Here is a 24,776-nt window from a genome sequence, read left to right as displayed (position 1 = left end):
AAGGTCACATAGATACTAAATGGCAGAGTGAGCCTTTCAACTCAAGACACCCAGAGTCTGTGCTCTTAATCATTGTACTATACTATCTGTCATGTCGTAGGGCATAGAAAGAAGTTGTTTTGTAGTCAGAGCTTTCTAAATTCTGGCTCCACCATGTACTCACTTTGACCTAAGGTAGAGCTTACTTCACTTTTGACTTTGAGTAAAGACACTCTCTAGACCTCAGCTTTTTAAAATATTAATCTCTATTCAGAGGTGACTGTGGAATTAAAAGTATAAAGCATCCAGCACAACCTTACTTTTAAGGAATTTCTCTTTCCTCTTGCTCCTTACCAGGAAACAAAATGATCCCAGAATTTTCCTCTGAGTTTATTTAAACACACTCATGAAGAATTTCGCATGGTAAAAGGCTGGCTGATGGGATGATTGATGATCGGCTGTGGGAAAGCAGATCCTATTTCCTAAAGGGGAGGAAAAAAGGAGGCAGTTGTCATGAGATTAGGAGTCCTTTGAAAAACCTAGGAGTTGAGAAAAGAATCTAAGATGAGGAGAATAGTTTTGATCTGAAATTCAAATGACTGATCCTTTGGCCCAGACAAAGAAGGACTCTATTTAAGTGGCCTTGAGAGCAGAAAGATTGAGTTTAGCCTAAGTCTAGCAGTAAAGAGAAAATGAATTAGGAAGGCTGATGACTTTTAAGGGAAAAAACTACCTGGAAGTGACCTTACGTTTAAAAACTACTTTGTTTTCTTGCATTGACCACGTGAGAGAGAGGGCAGGGAGGAGGTTAGGAATAAACTGCAGAGTGCTCGGTGGATCTAGAATTCCCCTATCCCAGTCCTTCATCTCCTGTTAGAGAAAGGAAACAAAGAAATGAGCCTACTGGGATGAACACACACAGACTACTATATATAAGATCGATAACCAACAAGGACCTACTGTAGAGCACAGGGAACTCTACTCAATATTCTGTGATAACCTATATGAGAAAAAAATCTAAAAAAGAATGAATATATGTACATGTATAACTGAATCACTTTGCTGTACACCTGAAACTAACACAACATTGTAAACCAACTATCTCCAGTAAAATTTTTAAAAAGAAAATAAATGAGCCGAGTCAGGAGAGATGTTTTTGGGGTAGTGGGCAACCTTCACAAGAGTATTCAATTTCAGACTTTTTTGACCATGAAAATATAATGTGCTTCTACTCTGTTTCATTTTTTAAATTAATGCTGGTGTGATAGCTTTTTAAGTGAAGTTTGAGGTGATCCGCTAAGGGTCAGGACCTGCAGTTTAAGAGACTGCCTAACGGACCACTGTGAGCTGTCTGAGGCAGCCTTCTCCATCAGTGAGAATGAGATTTATCCCAACTGACCTTTCCTCCTATAGCATGCGTGAGAAGGCTGTTCGAGAGCTGCTTACGCGGCACTGCCAACTGTTGGAGACCCCTGAATCTTGGGCTAAGGAGCTTTTCCTGACCGAGAAGCTTTGTGTGCCTGCTGAGTGGATTCATGAGGCCAAAGCAGTGCGAGCACACATGGAATCCGACAGGCACTTGGAGGCCCTCTTTTTATTTAAAGCGGGGCACTGGAATCGCTGCCACAAACTCGTCATCCAACACTTAGCTTCTGGTGAGTGCTTCAGACTAGGACCTGTGTCTCCTGGAATTACCCCTAATTCTTCCAGTCTCTGAGCCCATGATGAGTCAGGCCAGAAATGATGATCAGAACAGGATATGGCAGACTTGAATCAGATCACACTTTGTAAAAGCTCTCTGTGCAGAAGATGCTTGGTAAGGGTGAGGGGTGGGGTCAACAGCAATATTGTTACATTCCCATTTGCCAGGAATATTCTTGATATTCACTAATTATATTAAGCTCTTTGTTTATTTGGGGAGTTTTATTCAGCAACACCAGAAACATCTGTTTGGGAAACTGAAGTCAGAAATTCTTCACAGTTTTCTTAAGAGAATTTCAAAATATCTACTGTCATTCTCAAGTCTGACCCAACATAATTTTCCCTTTCTTCCTGTCTTAGACCTTTCTGTCATGTCCTTCCTCTGTGCACTTTTGGTCAATATTTTGTTTCTTCAGATGCCATTATTAACGAGAACTATGACTACCTGAAGGGGTTCTTGGAAGACCTGGCACCCCCAGAGCGCAGCAGCCTAATCCAGGACTGGGAAACATCTGGGCTTGTTTACCTGGACTACATTCGGGTCATTGAAATGCTCCATCATATACAGCAGGTACCTGAGTTCCTGAAACCACAGCCTAGTTTCCCCTTTCTCTGGCCCACAGAGCCATAGCGACCTCCAAAGGCTTGAGCAACGGCTTGAAAAACTCATTGGCAGAGATAGCACTGTCAGTGTAGGAGGGATTTTTTTTCTTTTTTGCGGTACGCGGGCCTCTCACTGTTGTGGCCTCTCCCGTTGCGGAGCACAGGCTCCGGACGCACAGGCTCAGCGGCCATGACTCACGGGCCCAGCTGCTCCGCAGCATGTGGGATCCTCCCGGACCGGGGCACAAGCCCGTGTCCCCTGCATCGGCAGGCGGACTCTCAACCACTGCGCCACCAGGGAAGCCCAGGAGGGATATTTTGATGAAGCTAATTTGATGTAGCTACTATGACAGCTCTGTCAAAACTTTAAAATGTGTTTTGGTGCTTATTGCCAAGTAGTGTGTACAGTGGACATTCCTAAGGCTTGTCCATAGTCAGTCTCCTCCCCTTGTTCTCCCCTTTTCCCCTAGTTTTAAATGGGAAGCTTAGGGTTGAGAGATAAAGTAAGGTCAGAGATTTGGTGAGGATGTTTCACATAACATTTGGCATGAAAGTAAGTGATTTCTGTTGTTAACAAAGCCACAGTTCCTGTTAATATCTGCATAATTAAATGCTGATTCTTAGTTGGAGTCAGGAGACTTAAGTGCTGGTTTGGGCTCCACCTCTCACTGTGTGCTCTTAAGAAATCAATACCATGTTTGTGAACCCAGATTTATGTAGATTTTTGGTGCAGTGTTAAAGCTTGCTCGTTACATGGTTCACGAATGGTGATTTCAAGACTTGCCCAATCCTAGGCCTGGTACACTATATTGTTTTCCTGTTGTGTATAATTGCTAAGGTCTTGTCTTATCCTCAGCGACTAGGCTGGATGGTGGTGACATGGCACTGCCGGCCAACTTCTTGGGTTTTCCCCTCCCTCACCTCACTCTTGTTTCAGTGTGTTGCGTAGTCAGTCTATGGGTAGGATTGGAGTGATGGGAGCTCCTCTTGGCCTAATTGGTTTCTCTGCTTCTTTGTAGGTGGATTGCTCAGGTTATGAGCTAGAGCAGTTACATACCAAAGTGACCTCACTGTGCAACCGGATAGAGCAGATCCAGTGTTACAATGCCAAGGATCGCCTGGCTCAGTCAGGTCAGCCTCTCGCCTCCTCCCCCTTAACTGCCTGCTCATTGCCTGTCTTTATGATTATTATACCCACACCTCACCCCCAGTCCTTTGGTGCTTACTCTGTTCTTTTTCTCCAGACATGGCCAAACGTGTAGCCAACCTGCTGCGGGTGGTACTGAGCCTTCAGCATGCCCCTGATGCAACCTCTGACTCAACGCCAGACCCTCAGCGAGTCCCTTTGCGCCTGTTGGCTCCCCACATTGGCCGGCTCCCCATGCCTGAGGACTATGCCTTGGAGGAACTGCGCAGTCTCACACAGTCCTACCTGCGGGAACTGACTGTTGGGAGCCAGTGAGCCCCAGGCTCCGTGAACCACACTCACATGCCGATTCACACTCACTACGCAGAGGTCCCCTACGTTGAGTTGATTGGCACCATTTGCCATTCTCTGGGTTAGCCATGGAATCCACCCTCCCTTCCTGCTGCCCAAGCAGCAACCTCCAATTGTTCACGGTTTTCTTAATACTAAACACAGCATAAGGGCTTTTGGAACCCCCAAAAAAGGATCCAAGTCTCTTTTTTACCATCCTCAAGACTATTCTTTTTTTTTTTTTTTTTTTCCTTTCTTTTTTTAAATGGTCAGTAAAGCATTGGTAAAGCACCTTTGGCAGAATTCCCCCACCCCCTAAGAACCAGGGAATGCTTTTCCTCCCTCAGCCATTCTGGATCTTGTGACTCTCGATGCCAAACTGCTACCCTACTCCTACTCTGCCCTTTTATACTAGGACTCTTTAGAAGGAGTGGGACAGGTGATGGGACAAATGTGTTGACCTAGGACTGTCCTCCCTTAACAAGTGAACTATCCACAGAAGGAAGGAGAATCTGTCTCTGAAGTAGGTTGTTGATTAACACTGACTTTTGGAGTCAGAAGAGGGTTGGACTGAATTAGGAAGCAGAACAGGGTCCTTCTGACCCATTTAGGGTAGAAGTGAGTGCCTGCCATGGAGGGATGGGGCTTCAAGGCTTGATTGTTCTTCCTGCCTTGAATGTTCTGTGAACACCAAACCTTCCCTGTGCAGGAGCTCTTTGTACCAGATCACACGTCTCTGGGAAACTCCCAGAACTTTTCCGTCATCTTGCTAGGCCTCCTGTCTGGATTTGCCTGAAGAGTTTGGATGAAACATGGCAGGTTGGGTAGCCCTCCCTGTCCCTCCCACTCTAGCCCAGAGCATTTCCCACCCTCCATTTACAGTCCCAGAAGGTGAAACCATCACTGAGGCAGGCAAGGATCTGGGCTTCAGGGGGAGGCAGGGGGCTTTTGCTACACTGCTGCCCACAGCTGTGGGGAGCCCCAGGTAACGGTCTGAGACTGCTGGTGTGAGGGCTGTCACAGACAACATGGCCATGCCTCCCTGGGTCTTTATGCATGAAGATTACAGAAAGGGTTTTATTTAAAAAAAAAAAATATATATATATATATATATATATACATATATATATACATATATATATATATATATATATATATATATGACCTAGATTATTTTCCTCTTTTTCTGAAACTACTTTCTTAAAAAATAAATAAATAAAAATGAAATGTTTATAGTATTCCTGGTATTGGCTTTCCTTTTGTGGTTTTGAGCCTTCTTGTCCCAAGGAGCTTTATGGCGGCCTTGTTTAATTTGCAGTCTAAAGAGAGACTGGCCGTGGGTTAATGAGAGAATAGTTGCAGACTAGATCAAAGGCTAGGTTTATAAGGGTCAATTTGGGGGTGAGGGGGTTGAGATTATTGATGGATCCTGACTGCTGTACATTTATTTTTATGCACTTGGATTCCTAGTGGGGAATGGGGCAGGGTTTCAAATTGCCCAGTGGTATATACTTAGTATTCAAAGCCTCTCTGCTCTGGGGTTTTTGTTTTTAAACCTTGGCACTTCACCTTTCAGTTTCCATTGTGTAAAAGAGATAATGATCCCTGATGTTGCTGCTTCACAGAGCTGTGCTTGAGAGGGATCAAATGAGGCTGGTGAGTAGGTTGCTTGGTTGATTGGTTGGTTGGTTGGTTGTGTTAAATTGAAGATATGAGCAATTTCCAATGAGGATTAGGCCAAAGATTTCTGGGACATCGATGAGATGAGCAAGCAGAGTGGGTCTTCCCAGTGGCTGGGGCTTCCCTTTAATTTGGGCCCCTGAGGATAAGGTTACTCAGCTGGGAATTTCCCACCATTTCTGACTGACTGTGAACCTGAGCAAGTGAGTCACGGAGCATTTGCTGGACTTAGAGCAAAGAATTTGCTCTGCGTTCCTCACCAGAGGTGTTTTGTGAAAAGTGAGTGCTTTAGAAGTGGTTTGCCTTTAGAAATGTTAAGCACTGTGAATATGGGCAGTATTTCCTCTTAGGACAGGTATTTCCTTTTAAAAAAAAAAAACAAAAAAACCTCTAAGTCAAATATTTATCACAGAAGCTGTTTGCGTCAAAGAGAATAGACTTCCAGTTAAAGTGAACAATAAAGATGATAAGCCGTCTCTTCGATATTTCAAAATCCCATTGAAACATATTTTTAAAAATTTAAGTTTCTCAAAAATATAAAAATAAGAACCAGTTGTCTCAAATCTCAACAGATCTGTGGAATCCACAACCTCATACAATGTTCAAAGTAAGGATTTCCTCAGCAGAATGCTGGAATAATGCCAAAATCAAAGTTAATAGAGGTCTGGAGATTAAATGTTGGATTAGCAGACCTGCAGGCGTAGCTGCTCTTTTTTAGATGTTTGACTCGTTTTGTTACTTTGTATTTCCAGGAAACTATTTCAGATTTTTTTTTATTTGTTGTCTCAGAGAACCAGCTCTCAGACTTAACAGTTTTATTGGAGTTCTGTATTGTAATATATTCATTTGTGCTTTAAACATTGATTTCTTATGCTTTTCCTAAGGGTTTTTAAAAATCTTTTACTGTAGAAATTTTCACCCATGCAAAAATAAAATGATGTCTCAGTTTTTCAATCTTATTTAATCTTTACCCCCATTCTTATTCCTACCCACGCACCACCATGGTATTTCTTTTTTTTTTTTTTTAATTTATTTTTGACTGCATTGGGTCTTCGTTGCTGTGCGTGGGCTTCCTCTAGTTGCAGCGAGCGGGGGCTACTCTTCATTGCGGTGTGTGGGCTTCTCATTGTGGTGGCTTTTCTTGCTGCAGAGCGTGGGCTCTAGGCACGTGGGCTTCAGTAGTTGTGGCTTGCGGGCTCTAGAGCGCAGGCTCAGTAGTTGTGGCACACGGGCTTAGTTGCTCTGTGGCATGTGGGATCTTCCTGGACCAGGACTTGAACCTGTGTCCCCTGCATTGGCAGGCAGATTCTTAACCACTGTGCCACCAGGGAAGTCCCTCACCATGGTATTTCTAAGGGAGATCATCATTTCATCAATACCTAAGCATTTCTAAGATAAAGTTTTATAAATATAATCACAATACCATTGTCGTACCTAACAAAATAACAGTAATTCCAAAATATTAACTAATACTCTCTGCATTTTCGAATTCCCCAGTTGTCTCAAAAGTAAAATCTTACTACGGTTGATTTGTTTAAATTAAATCAGGATCTAAACAGGGTCCACACTTTGCATTTGGCTGATAAGTCTCTTAAATCTCTTTTAATCTATTAACAGTTCTCCTCTCTCCTTTTTTTTTTTTATGGATGACTTAACTTTATTTTTCTAAAGTTTTTTTTTTATTAGTTTCTGCTTTATAACAAAGTGAATCAGTCATACATATACATCTGTTCCCACATCCCTTCCCTCATGCATCTCCCTCCCTCCCACTCTCCCCATCCCACCCTCTCCTTTTTTAAATGCCCTTTATTTGATGAAGTACCTGGGACATTCGTCCTTTAGCATAGAGGGCCAGGGGCTTCTAGATTTGGCTGTGCTTCTACCTCCCTTACTTGCTATATACCACTGGTTAGATCTAGAGACTTGATTAGATTTAGGTCCTTCTCATAGGTGGTGCTGTGTTTCATTACTATTTCATTACTACGGAAGACACTGTCTCGCTGTTCCACTTTTAGTGATGTTAAGATTGTTGATTCAGGTGTTGTCAGCCTGATTCACCCTTTCTAAAGCTTCCATCAACCTTCCACCTAATAATAATCATGACCAAGCTTCACTGTTTCATCATTGCACATTCCTTATCTTTTTATATGTGATGATTCAGTATTTTCAAAATAGAGACTTAAATCAGTTGTTGTTCAGGTACTTTTTTTTTCCAAAATGGCTTTTTAAAAGTAACCCACCAACTTTTTTTTCTAATAAATTTATTTATTTATTTTTGGCTACTTTGTTTCTTTGTTGCTGTGCGCGGCTTTGTCCAGTTGCGGCGAGCGGGGGCCACTCCTCATTGCCATGCATGGGCTTCTCACTGCGGTGGCCTCTCTCGTTGCGGAGCACGGGCTCAGTAGTTGTGGCGCACAGGCCTAGTTGCCCTGCAGCATGTGGGATCTTCCCAGACCAGGGCTCAAACCCATGTCCCCTGCATTGGCAGGCGGATTCTTAACCACTGTGCCACCAGGGAAGCCCCCCACCAACTTTTAGAATTATTTTTTTCAAATTAACATTTTTACCCTAGAACACACTAAATATAAGAAATATTTCAACATTTTCTCAGGTAAACATACCAATTTTTCTGTAACTCTTCAGTCTATTCTATGTATGTGTTATTTCCATGTGTTTTGAAGCACTCTTGAATTTAGCCTTTATTTTGGCCTAAAGGTATTCTGCAAAATGTTGCTTTTAAATGTAATTTGAGGGTAAGACAACCTTGTGCCCCCAACAGATTGAATAACTGCTGAAGAAAATGGTACAGAAAGAAAAATGCATCTTTTACCCCAACACCCATCCCTACAACATCTGCCACTCTTTTTTTTTTTTTAAGTAAATTTATTTATCTTATTTTTGGCTGTGTTGGGTCTTTGTTGCTGCACGTGGGCTTTCTTTAGTTATGGTGGTGGGGGGGTGTGGGCTTCTTATTGCAGTGGCTTCTCTTGTTGCGGAGCATGGGCTCTAGGCGCACGGGCTTCAGTAGTTGTGGTGCACGGGCTCTAGAGCACAGGCTCAGTAGTTGTGGCACACGGGCTTAGTTGCTCTGCGGCATGTGGGATCTTCCTGGACCAGAGCTCGAACCCATGTCCCCTGCATTGGCAGGTGGGTTCCCAACCACGGCACCACCAGGGAAGCCCTGCCACTCACTCTTAACTCTTGTCTTCCTCCTTTGTTTTTGTGTTTTTGGTTTTGGTTTGGTTTTTTGGCCACGCCGCATGGCTTGCGGGATCTTTAGTTGAGGCATGAGAACTCTTAGTTGCGGCATGCGAAATCTTAGTTGCAGCATGTGGCATCTAGTTCACTGACCAGGGATCAAACCTGGGTCCCCTGCATTGGGAGACAGAGACTTAGCCGCTGGACCACCAGGGAAAAGTCCCTACCTACTCATTCTTGATAGTCCTCTTGTTCTTTCATTTTTCAGTCCTCATTTATTTCTTAAATCATATTACATATACTTCTATGTTGTTTTTAAAAGAGGCAGTATAATTGTAGTATAGTGTAGTGTAGGGATGGACTGTTTACCCCAATTATGTTCAAATCCTGGGTCCACTGGAATATGCTATGGAATCTTGGCCAAGTTATTTCCTGTGCCTCAGTTACCTCATTTGTAAATTGTAATCAATAATAGTATTTACTTCATAGGGTGTTGTGAGAATTATGGATTAATATATGTTAAAGTGCTTAGAGCACTGCCCAAAATATATTAACTACTCAAATTATCATTATCTAATATGTCCAATATCTGTGATCTCTTGCTTGTTTCTATGAGTGTTTTTGTTTCAGCTAACTCATTCATGATGGATTATGATTTTTTTAATATTTATTAATTTATTTGGCTGCACAGGGTCTTAGCTGAGGCACAAGGGATCCTTAGTTGCAGCATGTGGGATCCAGTTCCCCGACCAGGGATCAAACCCGGGCCCCCCGGCCCTGGGATCTCAGAGTCCTAACCACTGGACCATCAGGGAAGTCCCAATATTTTTGATAGCAGCTTTATTGAGATAGAATTCACATACCATACAATTACCCATTTAATGCGTACAATTAGTTTAGCTATATTCACAGAGTTGTGCAGCCATCACCACACAATCAATTTTAGAACACTTTCATCCTCCCAAAAAGAAACCCCATAGCTTTCAGCCATCATTCCCCAACTTTCCCAGACCTACACAACCACTAATCTACTTCCTATCTCTATAGATTTGCCTATTCTGGACATTTCATATAAATGGAATCACACAATATGTGACCTTTTGTAACTGGATTCTTTCCCTTAGCATAATACTTTCAAGGTTCATCCATGTTGTAGCATACATCGGTACTTCATGCCATCTTATGGCCATATAATACTTGATTGTATGGACATACCACCTTCTATTTATATATTTCATCAGAATCTAACACCACGTAGAAAAACTAAGTCAAAATAGATCAAAGACTTAAATATAAGACCTAAAATTATAAAACTCTTAGGGACTCCCCTGGTGGTCCAGTGGTTAAGAACCCACACCCAATGCAGTGGTCCTGGTTTCAATCCCTGGTCAGGGAACTAGACTCCACATGCCGCAACTACAGGAGCCCGCATACTGCAACTAAAGGAGCCCACAAACCACAACTAAAAGATCCTGCATGCAGCAGCAAAGATCCCACGTGCCACAACTAAGACCCGGCACAGCCAAATAAATAAGTAAATATTTAAATAAATAAAATTATAAAACTCTTAGAAGAAAATAGAGGGTAGAATCTTAACACCATTGGATTTGGTAATGATTTCTTGGATATGACACCAAAGGCACAAGCAACAAAAGAAAAAAATAGACAAAATGAACTACGTGAAGAATTTTTAATTTTGTTCATTCTAAAGACACTGAGTAAAGGCAACCTAGAGAATGGGAGAAACATTTGCAAATTATCTGATAAGGGATTAATATCCAGAATATATAGAGGACTCCTAGAACTCAACAACATAAAGAAAAAAAATTTTTTAATGAACAAAGGACTTGAACGGACATTTCTCCAACGAGGATATACAAATGGCCAATAAGCACATAAAAAGATGCTCAACATCACTAGTCATTAGGGAGATACAAATCAAAACTATGAATCAGATACCACCTCATATCCATTAGGATGGCCATTATCAAAAAAAAAGTAACAGATGTTGGTGAGGATGTGGAGAAATTGGAAGCCTTGTGCATTGTTGGTGGGAATGTATTCAATAAAAAGGTATGTCTGCTGTGGAAAACAGTATGGCAATTCTTCAAAAAATTAAAAACAATTACCATATGATCCAGCAATTCCACTTCTGGATATATATCCAAAAGAACTGAAAGCAGAATCTTGAAAGGATATTTGTACATCCATGTTCATAGCAGCATTATTCACAATAACTGAAATGTGAAAGCAACCCAAGTGTCCATCAAGAGATGAATGGATAAGCAAAATGTGGTATATACATACAATAGAATGTTATTCAGCCTTAAAAAGGAAGGAAATTCTGACATATACTACAACATGGATGAAACTTTAGGACATTATATGAAGTGAAATAAGCCAGGCACAAAAAAACAAATACTGAGATTTCGCTGGTGGTGCAGTGGTTAGGACACTGCACTTCCACTGCGGTGGGCACAGGTTCGATCCCTGGTCAAGGAACTAAGATCCTGCAGGCTGCGTGGCGCAGCCAAAAAAAGGACAAATACTGACATGATTTCATAGAGACAGAAAGAAGAATGGTATTTGCCAGGGGCTGGGGCTTATGAATCTAAATGTGTGTTTCTGAAGATATCTTGACTAACTCACTAGGACCATAGTGCAAATACTGTTGATTGCTGTGCATTTGTCAATGTACTAGGTAGTTGCCTTGCATTATCAGGTACTTGCATTGTCTCATTTAATTCTTACCACAACTATTTAGGTGAGGACTGTTAATCCCACTAACCTGTTTGATAAAACTGAAACCCAGAGAGTTTTAGTATCTTACCCAGGTCAGACAGCTCATAGGACAGAGCTGAAAGTAACTCTAAAGGCTGTGTTTTCAGGGAGATCAGCTTGTGCTTTGTGACCACCTAGAGGGGTGGGATAGGGAGGGTGGGAGGGAGATGCAAGAGGGAGGAGATATGGGGATATATGTATATGTATGGCTGATTCACTTTGTTATACAGCAGAAACTAACACACCATTGTAAAGCAATTATACTCCAATAAAGATGTTAAAAAAAAAAAAAAAGCTGTTTTCCCAGAAATATAGATCAACGGAACAGGATAGAAAGCCCAGAGAAAATCCCATGCACATATGGTCACCTTATTTTTGATAAAGGAGGCAAGAATATACAATGGAGAAAAGACAGCCTCTTCAATAAGTGGTGCTGGGAAAACTGGACACCTACATGTGAAAGAATGAAATCAGAACACTCCCTAACACCATACACAAAAATAAACTCAAAATAGATTAAAGACCTAAATGTAAGGCCAGAAACTATCAAACTCTTAGAGGAAAACATAGAACACTCTACGACATAAACCACAGCAAGATCCTTTTTGACCCACCTCCTAGAGAAATGGAAATAAAAACAAAAATAAACAAATGGGACCTAATGAAAATTAAAAGCTTTTGCACAGCAAAGGAAACCATAAACAAGACAAAAAGACAACCCTCAGAATGGGAGAAAATATTTGCAAATGAAGCAACTGACAAAGGATTAATCTCCAAAATTTACAAGCAGCTCATGTAGCTCAGTATCCAAAAAAAAAACAACCCAATCCAAAAATGGGCAGAAGACCTAAATAGACATTTCTCCAAAGAAGAAATACAGATTGCCAAGAAACACATGAAAGAATGCTCAACATCACTAAGAATTAGAGAAATGCAAATCAAAACTACAATGAGATATCATCTCACACCAGTCAGAATGGCCATCATCAAAAAATCTAAAAACAATAAATGCTGGAGAGGGTGTGGAGAAAAGGGAACCCTCTTGCACTGTTGGCGGGAATGTAAATTGATACAGCCACTATGGAGAACAGTATGGAGGTTCCTTAAAAAACTAAAATAGAACTACCATACGACCCAGCAATCCCACTACTGGGCATATACCCTGAGAAAACCATAATTCAAAAAGAGTCATGTACCAAAATGTTCATTGCAGCTCTATTCACAATAGCCCGGAGATGGAAACAAACTAAGTGTTCATCATCGGATGAATGGATAAAGAAGATGTGGCACATATATACAATGGAATATTACTCAGCCATAAAAAGAAATGAAATTGAGTTATTTGTAGTGAGGTGGATGGACCTAGAGACTGTCATACAGAGTGAAGTAAGTCAGAAAGAGAAAAACAAATACCATATGCTAACACATATATATGGAATCTAAAAAAAAAAAAAAAAAATTCGTTCTGAAGAACCTAGGGGCAGGACAGGAATAAAGACGTAGACATAGAGAATGGACATGAGGACACGGGGAGGGGGAAGGGTAAGCTGGGACGAAGTGAGAGAGTGGCATGGACATATATACACTACCAAATGTAAAATCGGTAGCTAGTGGGAAGCAGCCGCATAGCACAGGGAGATCAGCTTGGTGCTTTGTGACCACCTAGAGGGGTGGGATAGGGTGGGTGGGAGGGAGACGCAAGAGGGAGGAGATATGGGGATATATGTATATGTATAGCTGATTCACTTTGTTATAAAGCAGAAACTAACACACCATTGTAAAGCAATTATACTCCAATAAAGATGTTAAACAATAAATAAATAAATAAAGGCTGTGTTTTCCCTGCGGCCCAATACCGTCCGTGATGTTTAAGCATAGCGAGAATACTGAGGCTCAGACTGGGATGGCTGTGGGATGGCGAGGATGCGGGCTGCATCTCCTGCTTTGTGGGGCCACCTGGAGCAGCCTGAAGCACCCCTCTCACCAGGAGGGGAGAGCTTGCTTGGCCCAAACACCCCGCCTAGACAGATGTGTTCAGTCCCTAACTGAGGGCACAGCTGACAGATGAAAGGGAGCCTCAAGAATTCAGTAATGATGACAGAGCTGGGAGGACAGTTACTGTCCACTGGCCCTGTCCCCTCACACCTTTAAGCCCCAGTCTCTTGCAGATCCTGACCTGGCATCTCTGTACCCTCCAATCCCCCAAGCTGGGCCTGACCTGAGCATGGGTTCTACCTTACAGAATTTGAATAATTCAGGTCCCAGTGACCTGAGGTGTCAGTTTCAGTTGCTCTGTTCCCATGGACACAGGTGTCCCAACTCTGTAATTAAGCTAATGAAAGGGAAAGGGGGCACGGCCTGCTGTTCTGTGCCTCAGAAGGCTCAGGGCTGATGGGGTCCCTGTCCCTGTCCTGCTGAGAATGCGCCAGGCTCCCCCAGAGTCAGGTGTGGGGAAGGACTTGAGGAAGTCAAGGGGGCTGAAATAGAGGCAGGAGAAAGGAAGAGAGAGTGGAAAGAGGAAGACCGGAGTCAGGGAGGCAGAGACCAAGAAAGAGTTACAGAGGGACGGATAGAAGGAAATCGAGACAGAGAGGCTGAGTGAGAGGTAAAGGGGGTGGGGGGCGAAGAACAGGGCAGAGGCAGAGGCCAGAAGAGGCAAAGACCAGCAGAGAAGGAGAAACAGTAGATGCCAAGGCCCAAGTACTAAAATCCCAGGGCAGGTACAAATAGCAGGGTCAGGGAACTGGAAGGGCTGCAGGACTCCCTGCAGGGTAGTTGGACTCAACAGAGATCCCAGTCTTCCTTCTGACGTGCAGGGACTGTCCACCCCATCCTTGCCAGCAGGGCCTGATGCTGCCGTAGGTCAGGCCAGAAGGCTCCTACCCAGAGACCTGCCCTTCCTCTGGCTGCGGCAAGGCCATGGGGCCCGGCAGCCACCGCCTCAGCCTCAGCGTCTCTGTCTCCAGTCTGGGCCTTCTGCTTCTGCTCCCACTCCTGCCAGGTATGAAGCTCAGTAAACCAGCCCTGGCCTCTCTGGGCGTTGCTGCTGTTCCCATCCTCCCCAGACCTCTCTCCACGTGCTCTCTCTTCATTTCTGTGCTGGGAGCAAGCGCTATCTGGGGAGTGTGGAGGAGGGGGAGCTGAAGAGGGCAAGAGGGGGCTTGCCTGACTGGGGCGGGAGCAGTTGATGGGGCAGCTCCCAGGGGTAGGGCTGGGAAAGCCAGGGGGACCAGAGCGCTTGAGGTGAGGGTGAGTTTGGGCTTTATCTAGCAGGCCTGGGGAGCCATTGAACAGGTTTAAGCAGCTACTGGTCTAGTCAGATTCATTTGTTTAAAAGCTTGATCTCTCGGAAGTGTGGCAGATGGTTAGAGAGGTGAGCCCGAGGTGGGAGAGCAGGGAGGAGGCTGCTGCTGCCGTGGTCCATATGCAGGGAGGATGGGCCCGAGCTGGAGAGGTGATGAAGCATTCAAGAGCATTCAGCAGTATGACTGACAGGATGCGGGCACAGAGCGGTCTGCAGAGAGAAGGGGCAGAAGGGAGAGACAAATTACCAGATTTCCAGCTGAGGTCACCGGGGAGTGCTGTTTGCTGAGACGGGGAACACAGGACAAGGAACAGGTTTCAGAACACGGAGGGAGGAGAGACTTCCCTGGTGGTCTAGCAGTTAAGACTGTGCGCTCCCAATGCAGGGGGCCCGGGTTCGATCCCTGATCAGGGAACTAGATCCCACAGGCCGCAACTAAGAGCCCACGTGCCACAACTAAGAGCCTGCATGCTGCAACTAAAGATTCCACATGCCACAAGTGAAAAGATCCCGCACGCCACAACGAAGGTCCTGTGTGCTGCAACTAAGATCCAGTACAGCCAAATAAATAATAAATTTAAAAAAAAAAAGAACATGGTGGGAGGAAAGAAGTTCATATTTTGGCCCTACACAGTTTAAAGTGCCTACAGGACATTTAGGACATTCAGGTCTGGAACTCAGGAGAAAAATCTGGGCTGAAGAAAAAAGGAGACGAGGGCAAAAGACGGGATTCTGGGGAACAATACCTAAATCAAGGACTGAGAAAACAAAAAAAAAGGACTGAGGACAATGGGATGTGTCACAAAACCCGGAGAAGAGTGTGTTTTCAGGAAGGAGGGGCCCATAGTGTCAGAAGTTTTGAAGATATCAACTGAAGTGCAGCTAGAGAAGCAGAGACAGGCTGGAGGGACAAGAAGGGGCAGGGCAACAGGGTTCCGGATGCCTGGTTGAGAACTGGGACTCCTGCGTTCTGTTTGGGCCCCTCCAGCATTTGTTTTTTTGTTTTGTTTTGGCCACATCATGCGCCATGCAGGATCTTAGTTCTCCAACCAGGAATCGAACCTGTGCCCCCTGCAGTGGAAGCACGGAGTCTTAACCACTGGACTGCCAGGGAATTCCCAGCCCCTCCAGCATTTGTGATGGGGCAAGCAGAATCCAGGTCCTTGGGAAGGGAATGGTGGGGAAGAAACCCATCAGCCTTGCTTCAGAAGATAGTACCTACTCACACTATGGCCTTCATCTCATCTAGCCTTGGAGGCAGGCCAGGGAGGAACTAAAGCCACAGATAGAGAGACAGAGAACAGGGACAGTTAGACAGCTGTGAGACAGTGGAGCAGCTGACAGGGCCTCAGTCTTGTGGAGGGTACAGGTTGTGAGCCAAGGCCCCTGCACTAGGGTCTCGGATGGACACCCTTTCTTACTGGTCCCCCAGAGTGCTTCGGAGCCGAGGGCAGGCTGGCACACAAGCTGTTCCGAGACCTCTTTGCCAACTACACAAGTGCCCTGAGACCTGTGGCAGACACAGACCAGGCTCTGAACGTGACCCTGGAAGTGACGTTGTCCCAGATCATCGACATGGTGCGTTGGTTGTTGTACAGTCGTGGAGTGAGCTGGTGACAGTGTCAAGGAATGGGGGAATGGGAGACTGGGATTAATCTCCAATCAATTCTTTCCTGTAAACATTAACATTAGCAACAATAACAGCTACAACTGTTGGATCCTAACTGTTGGGTGCCCACAGGGTGCCCAATACTTTGCACACTTGAATCCACACCTAGCAGAGATTACCACCCATGTAACTTCCGAGGAAACTCAGGCCCAGAGAAGAAAAGGACCTGCCAAGGTCACATAGCAAGGCTGGGTGGGAACTGAACTGTATGGGCAAGTCAGGTTTGCGGGTGCTGACCAGAGCTCTGTAGGTGAGTGTGCACACACAGGGCAGGGTATGTACAGATGTCTGTCCACATCTATGCCCACTCTCTGCCCCCAACTAGGATGAGCGGAACCAGGTGCTGACCCTGTACCTGTGGATCCGACAGGAGTGGACAGATGCCTACCTACAATGGGACCCTGACGCCTATGGTGGCCTGGATGCCATCCGCATCCCCAGCAGTCTCGTGTGGCGACCGGACATCATACTCTATAACAAGTACTTCCTACCTGGGCCCCTCCCCTCTCCTACCCCTCCCTAGAGTTGCCCTTGCCTCTGGGGATGCACTTGTCCCCCATCCTCCACATCGAACCCGGCTCCTATGGTGCCCTGGAAGCTTTCCCCCAGGACCCTTCTAAGCTGCCAGGAAGGTGTTGGCAATTGTGGCTGCACGGTGCAGTAGGGCTTCCTGACCACACACACACACACACACACACACACACACACACACACACACACACACAGCGGCTCATGGCAAGGGCCTGCTGGAGGGACCTCACAGCCCCTTGACGGCACCTCCACTTTAGGGTGTCTCAAGCCAACCCAGGCTGAGTGTCTCCTAGGAATCCTCCGTGTGGTCCAGGGCCAATTCTGTATCTCTCGCAGAGGGGGTTCTGGGACACAAGTGCCTCTTTATGGCACTCTCCACCCCTTTCTCAGGGCACCCCGGGCCTGCCTAGGGATTTCCTTCAGGGCTTAGCCCTCTGGAGTAGTCCTTTATGCCGCCTAAGCCAGTTCTGTGCTTCCCAGACAACACATAGCTCCGCATATTTTCCTCAGGGCCCCTCTAGGAGCTTTGCAGGTGACACTCAAGGAAAGTCACCGTGCGCCCCACACCAACTTTTGAGCTAGGTCTGTGTCTCGTTCTGGGCCCTTCAGGCACTGGCCCCGCTAGGCCTCCAAAGGCACAGAGGGCCCTCTCTACCGCTCCCTTTGCCCTCTGTGCCGCCCCAAGCGGGCCCGAAGCGTACCCCCTCCAAGGGGCAGCCCTGACCTCCAAGGCCACGGTGCCTCAGGGAGCCCCACCTCCTGCCCGCAGGGCGGACGCGCAGGCGCCAGCCTCAGCCAGCACCAACGTGGTCCTGCGGTACGACGGCGCCGTGCGCTGGGACGCGCCGGCCATCACGCGCAGCTCGTGCCGCGTGGACGTGTCAGCCTTCCCATTCGACGCGCAGCGCTGCGGCCTGACGTTCGGCTCGTGGACGCACGGCGGGCACCAGCTGGACGTACAGCCGCGCGGCACCGCTGCCAGCCTGGCCGACTTCGTGGAGAACGTGGAGTGGCGCGTGCTGGGCATGCCGGCCCGGCGGCGCGTGCTCACCTACGGCTGCTGCTCCGAGCCCTACCCGGACGTGACCTTCACGCTGCTGCTGCGCCGCCGCGCCGCCGCCTACGTGTGCAACCTGCTGCTGCCCTGCGTGCTCATCTCGCTGCTGGCGCCTCTCGCCTTCCACCTGCCCGCCGACTCGGGCGAGAAGGTGTCGCTCGGCGTCACCGTGCTGCTGGCACTCACCGTCTTCCAGCTGCTCCTGGCCGAGAGCATGCCGCCGGCCGAGAGCGTGCCGCTCATTGGTGAGCTCTGAGGGCTGGAGGGGGCGGGGGAGGGGGCCGGGAGAGGACGGCCCCAACCCGGGGCTGAAGTGCGCGGGTGTCCGCAGGTGCAGGAGTGGGAACCGGACCGGCCTGGGTCAGCGGAGGGGCCCCGCTGAGGGTCTTGGGGTCCGGCCTCGTTCTGAGATTGAGGGGGAAGAGGTCGGCCCCTTCCAGGGACAAGGGGCAGAGGAAGGAGTTGGTCTTTCCTCAAGGACTTGGAGGAAGGTCGACATCCCAAGTGTTATAATCACAGGCAAAACATACTAAGTACTCACTGCGTGTCAGGCAGTCTCCTAAACACTTGACGTTTATTAACTCAAGGAAGCAGCACCACACACCTATGAGGAAGGTTCTGTTATAACTTGCTTCAGATCATTCTGGTTCTATTTAAGAGCGTGACTTTCACGGGACTGTGGATGAGTCTAGCCTCCAGCAGTGGGGGGAACAATTAGGGAGCAGGTAGCTTCTGAGACCCTGAGGGGAATGCGGGAGAGGGAGCCCTTGGCCCTTACCTCCTTCCCGCTTCCATCCGTTGGGCTTGGAGAGTCCTGCGAGCCTTATGGGGGAATGAGCTCATTCCTCCTCGTGCTCAGGCCGTTGGGGAGCTCAGGCCCCCTGAGTTCTTGTTTGGGGCCTCAGTTCCCTTTCCCTCTCTTGCAGGAAAGTACTACATGGCCACCATGACCATGGTCACCTTCTCCACAGCGCTCACCATCCTTATCATGAACCTGCATTACTGTGGTCCCACTGCCCGCCCAGTGCCAGCCTGGGCTCGGGCCCTCCTGCTGGGACGCCTGGCGCGGGGCCTGTGTGTGCGGGAACGAGGGGAGCCCTGTGGGCAGTCTAGACCTCCTGAGTCAGCCCCCAGCCCCCAGCCTCCTGACAGAGAAGCTGGCCCACCAGCAGGCCCTTGCCATGAGCCTCGGTGTCTGTGCCATCAGGAAGCCCTGTTGCACCATGTAGCCACCATCACCAACACCTTCCACAGCCACAGGGCTGCCCAGCGCTGCCATGAGGACTGGAAGCGCCTGGCCCGTGTCATGGACCGTTTCTTCTTGGGCATCTTCTTCTCCATGGCTCTGGTGATGAGCCTTCTCGTGCTGGTGCAGGCCCTGTGAGTCCCAGGGGTCTGCTGCAGCCACAGCACCTCCAGACGGGGATGGAATGGCCAGGCCAGGTGGTGGTTGGCCCTCAGGCCACTCAGTCTCCCTCCACTGGGCCTCAGAGCCTGGGACATCCTCTCTTCAGTGCTACTGACTTCACACACCAGAGGGAGTACTCGTTGTCTCTGTACCCTAACCTCTAAGGGAAATCCAGAGCTTTCCACTCCCCTGATTCCTGCAGAGGAGGGACTCTAAGAAGGGTCAAGATCAAAGGGCAGTCCTGGAGGGACAGAGCTGAACTCCGGTGCTGAGTGTTAGTGCTTTCAGTGAGGAGAGTGCCTGTGGTACAAACAGAACTGCCACATTTCCTGTCTTCTCTTCCTTCCTCTGTGGCTGCTGTTACAGGGACTTGGTCTTGCCTGTCCCTACCTGGGGGTTCAGGGAAGGCAACTGGGAATTCAGGATTCCTGGTCCAGTTTCCAGAGCAGGAGGCCTCACAAAGATTTGGCCCCAAAGCCCCGACTGATAATAAAGTGTGTGCCTATCACTTCCTCCATGTCCTCTCTTACCCTTAGGGCCCGTGGTGGTGGAACTTGGGGATCCAGCCTCTTAGGGACCTTAGGACTCATGGATCAGAGCAGAAATTACATCTTTGCTGACAAGAAAATGAGATCCAGTCTACCCCGTTCCCACACAGTGACATCCAGAGAGCTTGAAGGTGCCCAAGGTAGGGGCAGTACAGGAACCAGCATTCACAAGGTATTTGTTCTTTCTGACTTCCACACATTTTCTGGCACCACCTCTGTGCCTCGGACACAGTCCCTGCCCTCATAAGCTCACAGTTGGACGTGGGAGACCAGGGCCCTTTGGGAGCACAGAGGCAGGGCCCCTAACCCAGCAGGGCGGAGAGGCCAGAGAAGGCTTCCTGGAGGAGCGAATAGGAGCAGTCCAGGTGTACATGGGAAGCATTTGAGTAATATCAGCAAATACCATGGCCAAGTAGTTTTCTCCCCAATCACCCCCCCTCCAAACTGCTTTAATCTTCTATCCCAAGTACTTTTCTCCCCAATCACCCTCCCTCCAAACTGCTTTAATCTTCTATCTTCAAGTGAGTGGTTACCTGTCCTGCAGTCCCCCCACCTCTATTCACCATCTTACTCCTAGACCCCTGGATGAGGCCCAGTCCCTACATTTTCCTCTTCCCGCTAGCAAGCCTGGCAGCTGCCAGAGAAGATCCCAGAGTTCCCTACAGATGGAATTACCACAGATCTTGGCCACACTTAAAGCATACATGTGGCTGACATCCTCATGTTGGGCAGAGGTGACGGCAGAGCTGTTCAGTGGCTGATGGATTAGAGGAGTCCTGGACTCTCTGGAAAGGCTTCTCCAACAAGGAACCAGAGCAGCAGTAGAAGGGACCAGACTGCAGAAAGGGGGCCCTGACCCATGGCTGCAGGGAAAACAGAGGCACAGAGATTTAGGGGCAACGTGAGATACACAAAGAAACAAGATGAAAAGAGCTGAGCAGAGTGAGCTGACTGATACACAAAACGCAATGGGAGACAAAGATGAAAGAATTTAGGGAGGAAGGTAGAGATGAGACCAAGGAAAGCCCCAGTTCCCCTTCCAGAGGTCATTAGGTCTATCCCCCAGTCTCCTACTGACACAACTGAGGCACTGCAGGGTGGGATGAAAAGCGGTAGAGACCTGAGTGGGATCTGGTGATGCTGACCTTTGCTCCTCTGCTCAAACTCTGGTGGGAGAGTTGCTGGCGCACTGAGATGGGGAATGGGGAGGGGGGCAGGAATCCTAAACTCTCCCAGTGCTTGAAATTACGTTATCAGACCTCAAAGAGGCCGAGTTGGCGTCTGGAGACCTGGCTGGTCTTGACTCTGCCACTAACTCACTCTCACCTGGAGCAAGTCACTTCTGTCTCTGAGTCTCACTTTACTATATAATGAGGATAATACTCCCTGTCCCACCTCCTTCCAGTTGATAGTTGTCCAGTAAGGATAAAATGAGATGGTGTCTGAGGAGGTGGGGGCCAGCCTGGTACGGTGGTTCCAAGTTCAGCTCCAGGACCAGCCTGTTTGGACCGAACACTTTTCTAGTTCTGTGTGTGGGGCTGGTTGCTTCATCTCTCTGTGCCTGCCTCCTCTCATCTGTGGAACAGGGGTGATGACATTACCTGCATCATTGGATCATGGTGAGGATTCATGGAGCCCTGAGTGGTACTGTGTCATGGAGAAGGGTGGGAACAAAAGGGAGGCTGGGGCTCCTTCCTATCCGTTCTTCTCAGAGCCCTGAGGGAGGAGGTGGGACCCGAGGGGGAGGGGTGGCTGTCATTTCTTCCCTGAGAATGGCCTGTTCCCGCCTAGAGAAGTGGTGGCTGAGGCAGGACCTGGCACAGCAGGTGTTCAAGGGAAGAGAAGAGTCATAGCCAAAGGGAACCTGGGGACCATCTAGTCCGATATGCTTACTATGCAGATAGGGAAACTGAGACCCAGAGAGGGATGTTTGGTCACAGAGAGAGTTAGGGCAGAGCCTGGGCTAGAGCCCAGGTCTCCAGCAGCCAAGACCTGACCTTGACCTTGGGAGGTGGTCTGAGAGAGCTCTGAAGGCAGAAGGAGGAGAAGGCCCAGGAGGACTTTGTGGAGCAGTCCTTCCCTCCGTCGCTTCAGTGCAGCCTGGAGCTCTCTGGGCCCTGGTCAGTGGGCTCCTGGGAAGGCGGGGACGGCCCCAGGCTGGGCGGCCATCTCCCACATACACATTCAGTGGAGAGGGTTAGCAACCCCCCACAGGTGTCTGCTTAAGGGAGTCTACTTTTTTTGATTGAAAGGGGGTTGTTTTTATTTTACGGGGGATATCCATCCAGGAGAGGGGCCCAGACCCAGGATAGCCAGCTCAGCCCCCAACAGAGCCCCACAGATGCCCGCAGCCCTCACCTGAGTTATCCAGACGGCAGGGCCCTGACTTGCACTGCTTGTCTGTAGGGAAGAAACAATAAAGAATCAAAGGCTCAGTAGCTCTCAGGATGGTAAGGGACTCCAGAGCCCCGTGGTCCATCCCTGACTTGCTCTAGGAGAAGCTGGTATGTTTTCTCCTAATTCTGCTTCCTTACAGTGGGACCTCCCTTGCCTGGGTTTGACTTGACCCATGAATAGCAGGGCCAGAAGGCGCCAGCCCTTGAAGCCAGGGTCATCTGGGCACTCCTCCTGCCCCCCCTGGCCTGTAACTTTGCCTCCATGCCACACCCGCCTCTCCCTCTCCAATGTCTTGTCCCAGCCAAGGAGGGGCTAGTTTATGTTTTTTGTGTGTCTCCTTCACCTTCCATCAACTTGTGCACGCTCGTGATGCTGTCCAAGGTGGTAACTGAAGCCGCACTGGACCTTATCCCACTTCAGATGTGGTCCATGGTTCCAGCCAACAGCCTGCCTCTAACTATTGATATGAAAGGTGGGCCTCACAGGCCCCTGGGCATCCCTCAACTAGGACCAGCAGACCACAGCCCCGTCAGAGATTAAGGACCTGGGCCCATCTTCATGATTACTCCTCTGGCTGGTCCAGGGAGGATGGACAGGAAAGCATCCGAGATCTGCCAGAGCCCAAGCTGGAATTCAGGGGTATGGCACCTGCCTGCTGGCTCCCCCCCCCCCCCCCGCTAGCATACATGACAGCACAGGATTCCTGTTCCGTCAGACACACTCCTCTCGGAAACCTGGGGTGGGCCGCTCACTCATGTCTGGCAGCAGCTTCCAGCTGGGAGGAAAGCCTGACACCAAGTCTGTTTGGCCCTCAGATGGCCAAAGACACCTGTGTTGGTCAGGAAACCCTCATCAGCCTCCCCACAGGCAAGTGGCCAGCTCTGGCTTAGACACCTCCAGGGTTGAGAAGCAAGCGTACTACTCAAGAAGGTTATATCTCTCCTTGGATGGAAGGGGTGGAGGGGCCGGGGGACAGGACTTGCTCCTTCTCACTGTTTTTAATATCTCTGTATGTATCCTCTGAAAACGGGCCGGGCAAGGCCACCTTCCACCCAGCTGCTGGCTGGCACGTGCCCTGCTCACCTTTGATGTACTCGCAGTTGTATGTGCTGCGCTGGCCCAGGGCCCGGAGGTAGATGCGGGCGGGGCCCTGGGCCGGTCTGCTGGCATTGATCACCTGGAAGGTCTCGAAGGGAGGGATCAGCACCTCGTCCTCCCCAGGGAAAAAGGAGTAGCCCTTGATAGGGGCCCCAAGGCAGGTCCAGATGCCAAAGAAGGTGTCTTCCCCAAACTGCTGGGCTGCAACATTCTGCAGGGATGCAGAGGCAAAGCCCCCCATCCTGACAGTGGCCCCGGGCCCCGCTGGCCGGAAGCGTAAGCCCTGCACCCCTCGGAACACCTGGCGGCACTGGGGTGGACGCTGGCCCCTGCCCAGCAGCTGCAGGGCCTCGGTCAGCAGGAAGTGGAGTGTCTTGAAGGAGAAGTGGTGGAGGTAGTGGGCCCGGGAGCGGCCAGCCTCGCGCACGGCCGCGTTGAATTCTTTGTGCAGGGGGCTGTTAGCCGTGTAGGCCAGGAGGGCCACCCCGTGCTCTTCTCGGAAGCCCGCGGGCGGGGACAGACGGGTAGGGCTGAGGCCCCACTTGGGCCCCCAGGCCTGGCGCTCCTGCCACTGGCTGCTTGCCTGAGCCCAGACATCGGCGTATACTTTGTTGGCCTGGAACTCCGTGCGGTTGAGATCCGGGAGAGCCGCCGCCATGGCTGCGGCACAGCCAGCATACTGGTCATCAAAGGAGGCCAGGGCCATGTCCAGGGGCATTTCTCGAGAGAAGAGGTCTCGTCGTGTGATGGGGTGGCTCTGGGCCTGAGGCAGGGGGAGCAGCAAGGACTGAGAGGTTAGGCCCTAGGAGAACGGGAGCCCTGTTATCCAGCTTCCCCCTCCACTGAGCTAAGAAGGAGTAAGGGCCACAAACACACCTGGAGGGGAAGGGGATTGGGAACTACTAGCTACAGATCCCCGAGACCAGGCTCTGGGGCTGTCCCCTCAGGCTGAGCGATCTCCAAGCGAAGCATCTGGCGGAGTTCAGAAGCCAGCAGCTGGGGGATGGGGTCAGCAGAGGATGACTGTACCTGAAGTGCTTCCATGAGGCCCATGGACACGAGCAGCAGAGACATCATGGCAGGGGTCTGCATGTTGGAGGCGACCCTGGGCAAGTTACTCTTTGGGTCTCAGTTTCCTCGTCTGGAAAGTGGGAATCTGCACAGTTTAATAAATTGTGATGAATTGACACCTAGTCTGGGCCCCTTCCGGTGCTTGACACAGAGTCACAACATAGAAATGGAGGCTCAGAAGAGAGAGGGGACCCTTCTTGCCGGAAGGAACATGGGAGACTTCCTGGAGGAGGTGACATGTGAACAGGGTCTTGTGGGACAAATAGGAGAATAA

The 24,776-nt window shown here is 48.8% G+C and overlaps 3 protein-coding genes across 13 annotated transcripts in view; 2 read left to right on the top strand and 1 right to left on the bottom strand.

The window, feature by feature from the left end:
• NUP98 (nucleoporin 98 and 96 precursor) overlaps positions 1 to 6,399 on the top strand; it is a gene marked incomplete at its 3' end in the record, with an annotated part of 103,690 nt that extends 97,291 nt beyond the window's left edge. For all 11 annotated transcript variants that reach the window (XM_082626781.1, XM_082626782.1, XM_082626772.1 and 8 more), the window contains 4 exons: positions 1,393 to 1,634; positions 2,097 to 2,251; positions 3,303 to 3,414; positions 3,528 to 6,399. In XM_082626781.1, the coding sequence (XP_082482907.1) occupies positions 1,393 to 1,634; positions 2,097 to 2,251; positions 3,303 to 3,414; positions 3,528 to 3,745 (727 nt within the window). The remainder of the gene's footprint in view (positions 1 to 1,392; positions 1,635 to 2,096; positions 2,252 to 3,302; positions 3,415 to 3,527) is intronic.
• Positions 6,400 to 14,338: 7,939 nt separating this feature from the next.
• CHRNA10 (cholinergic receptor nicotinic alpha 10 subunit) lies at positions 14,339 to 19,364 on the top strand (the record flags this gene model as incomplete). The annotated part of the gene is made up of 5 exons (XM_082628763.1): positions 14,339 to 14,420; positions 16,156 to 16,301; positions 16,718 to 16,872; positions 17,693 to 18,225; positions 18,907 to 19,364. 5 exons carry the CDS (start codon positions 14,339 to 14,341, stop codon positions 19,362 to 19,364), a joined length of 1,374 nt encoding a protein of 457 aa, XP_082484889.1.
• Positions 19,365 to 20,577: 1,213 nt separating this feature from the next.
• Positions 20,578 to 24,523, bottom strand: ART1 (ADP-ribosyltransferase 1; the record flags this gene model as incomplete). Its single annotated transcript, XM_082628783.1, has 4 exons — positions 20,578 to 20,799; positions 22,295 to 22,336; positions 23,417 to 24,194; positions 24,461 to 24,523. 4 exons carry the CDS (start codon positions 24,521 to 24,523, stop codon positions 20,702 to 20,704), a joined length of 981 nt encoding a protein of 326 aa, XP_082484909.1. The 3' UTR covers positions 20,578 to 20,701.
• Positions 24,524 to 24,776: the final 253 nt, after the last annotated feature.

Source organism: Mesoplodon mirus (genome assembly GCF_964341445.2).
Source record: "Mesoplodon mirus genome assembly, chromosome: 7".
Classification (NCBI taxonomy): Eukaryota; Metazoa; Chordata; class Mammalia; order Artiodactyla; family Ziphiidae; genus Mesoplodon; species Mesoplodon mirus.
The sequence above is the reverse complement of the archived record's forward strand: the minus strand, read 5'-3'. Positions and strand labels throughout refer to the sequence as shown.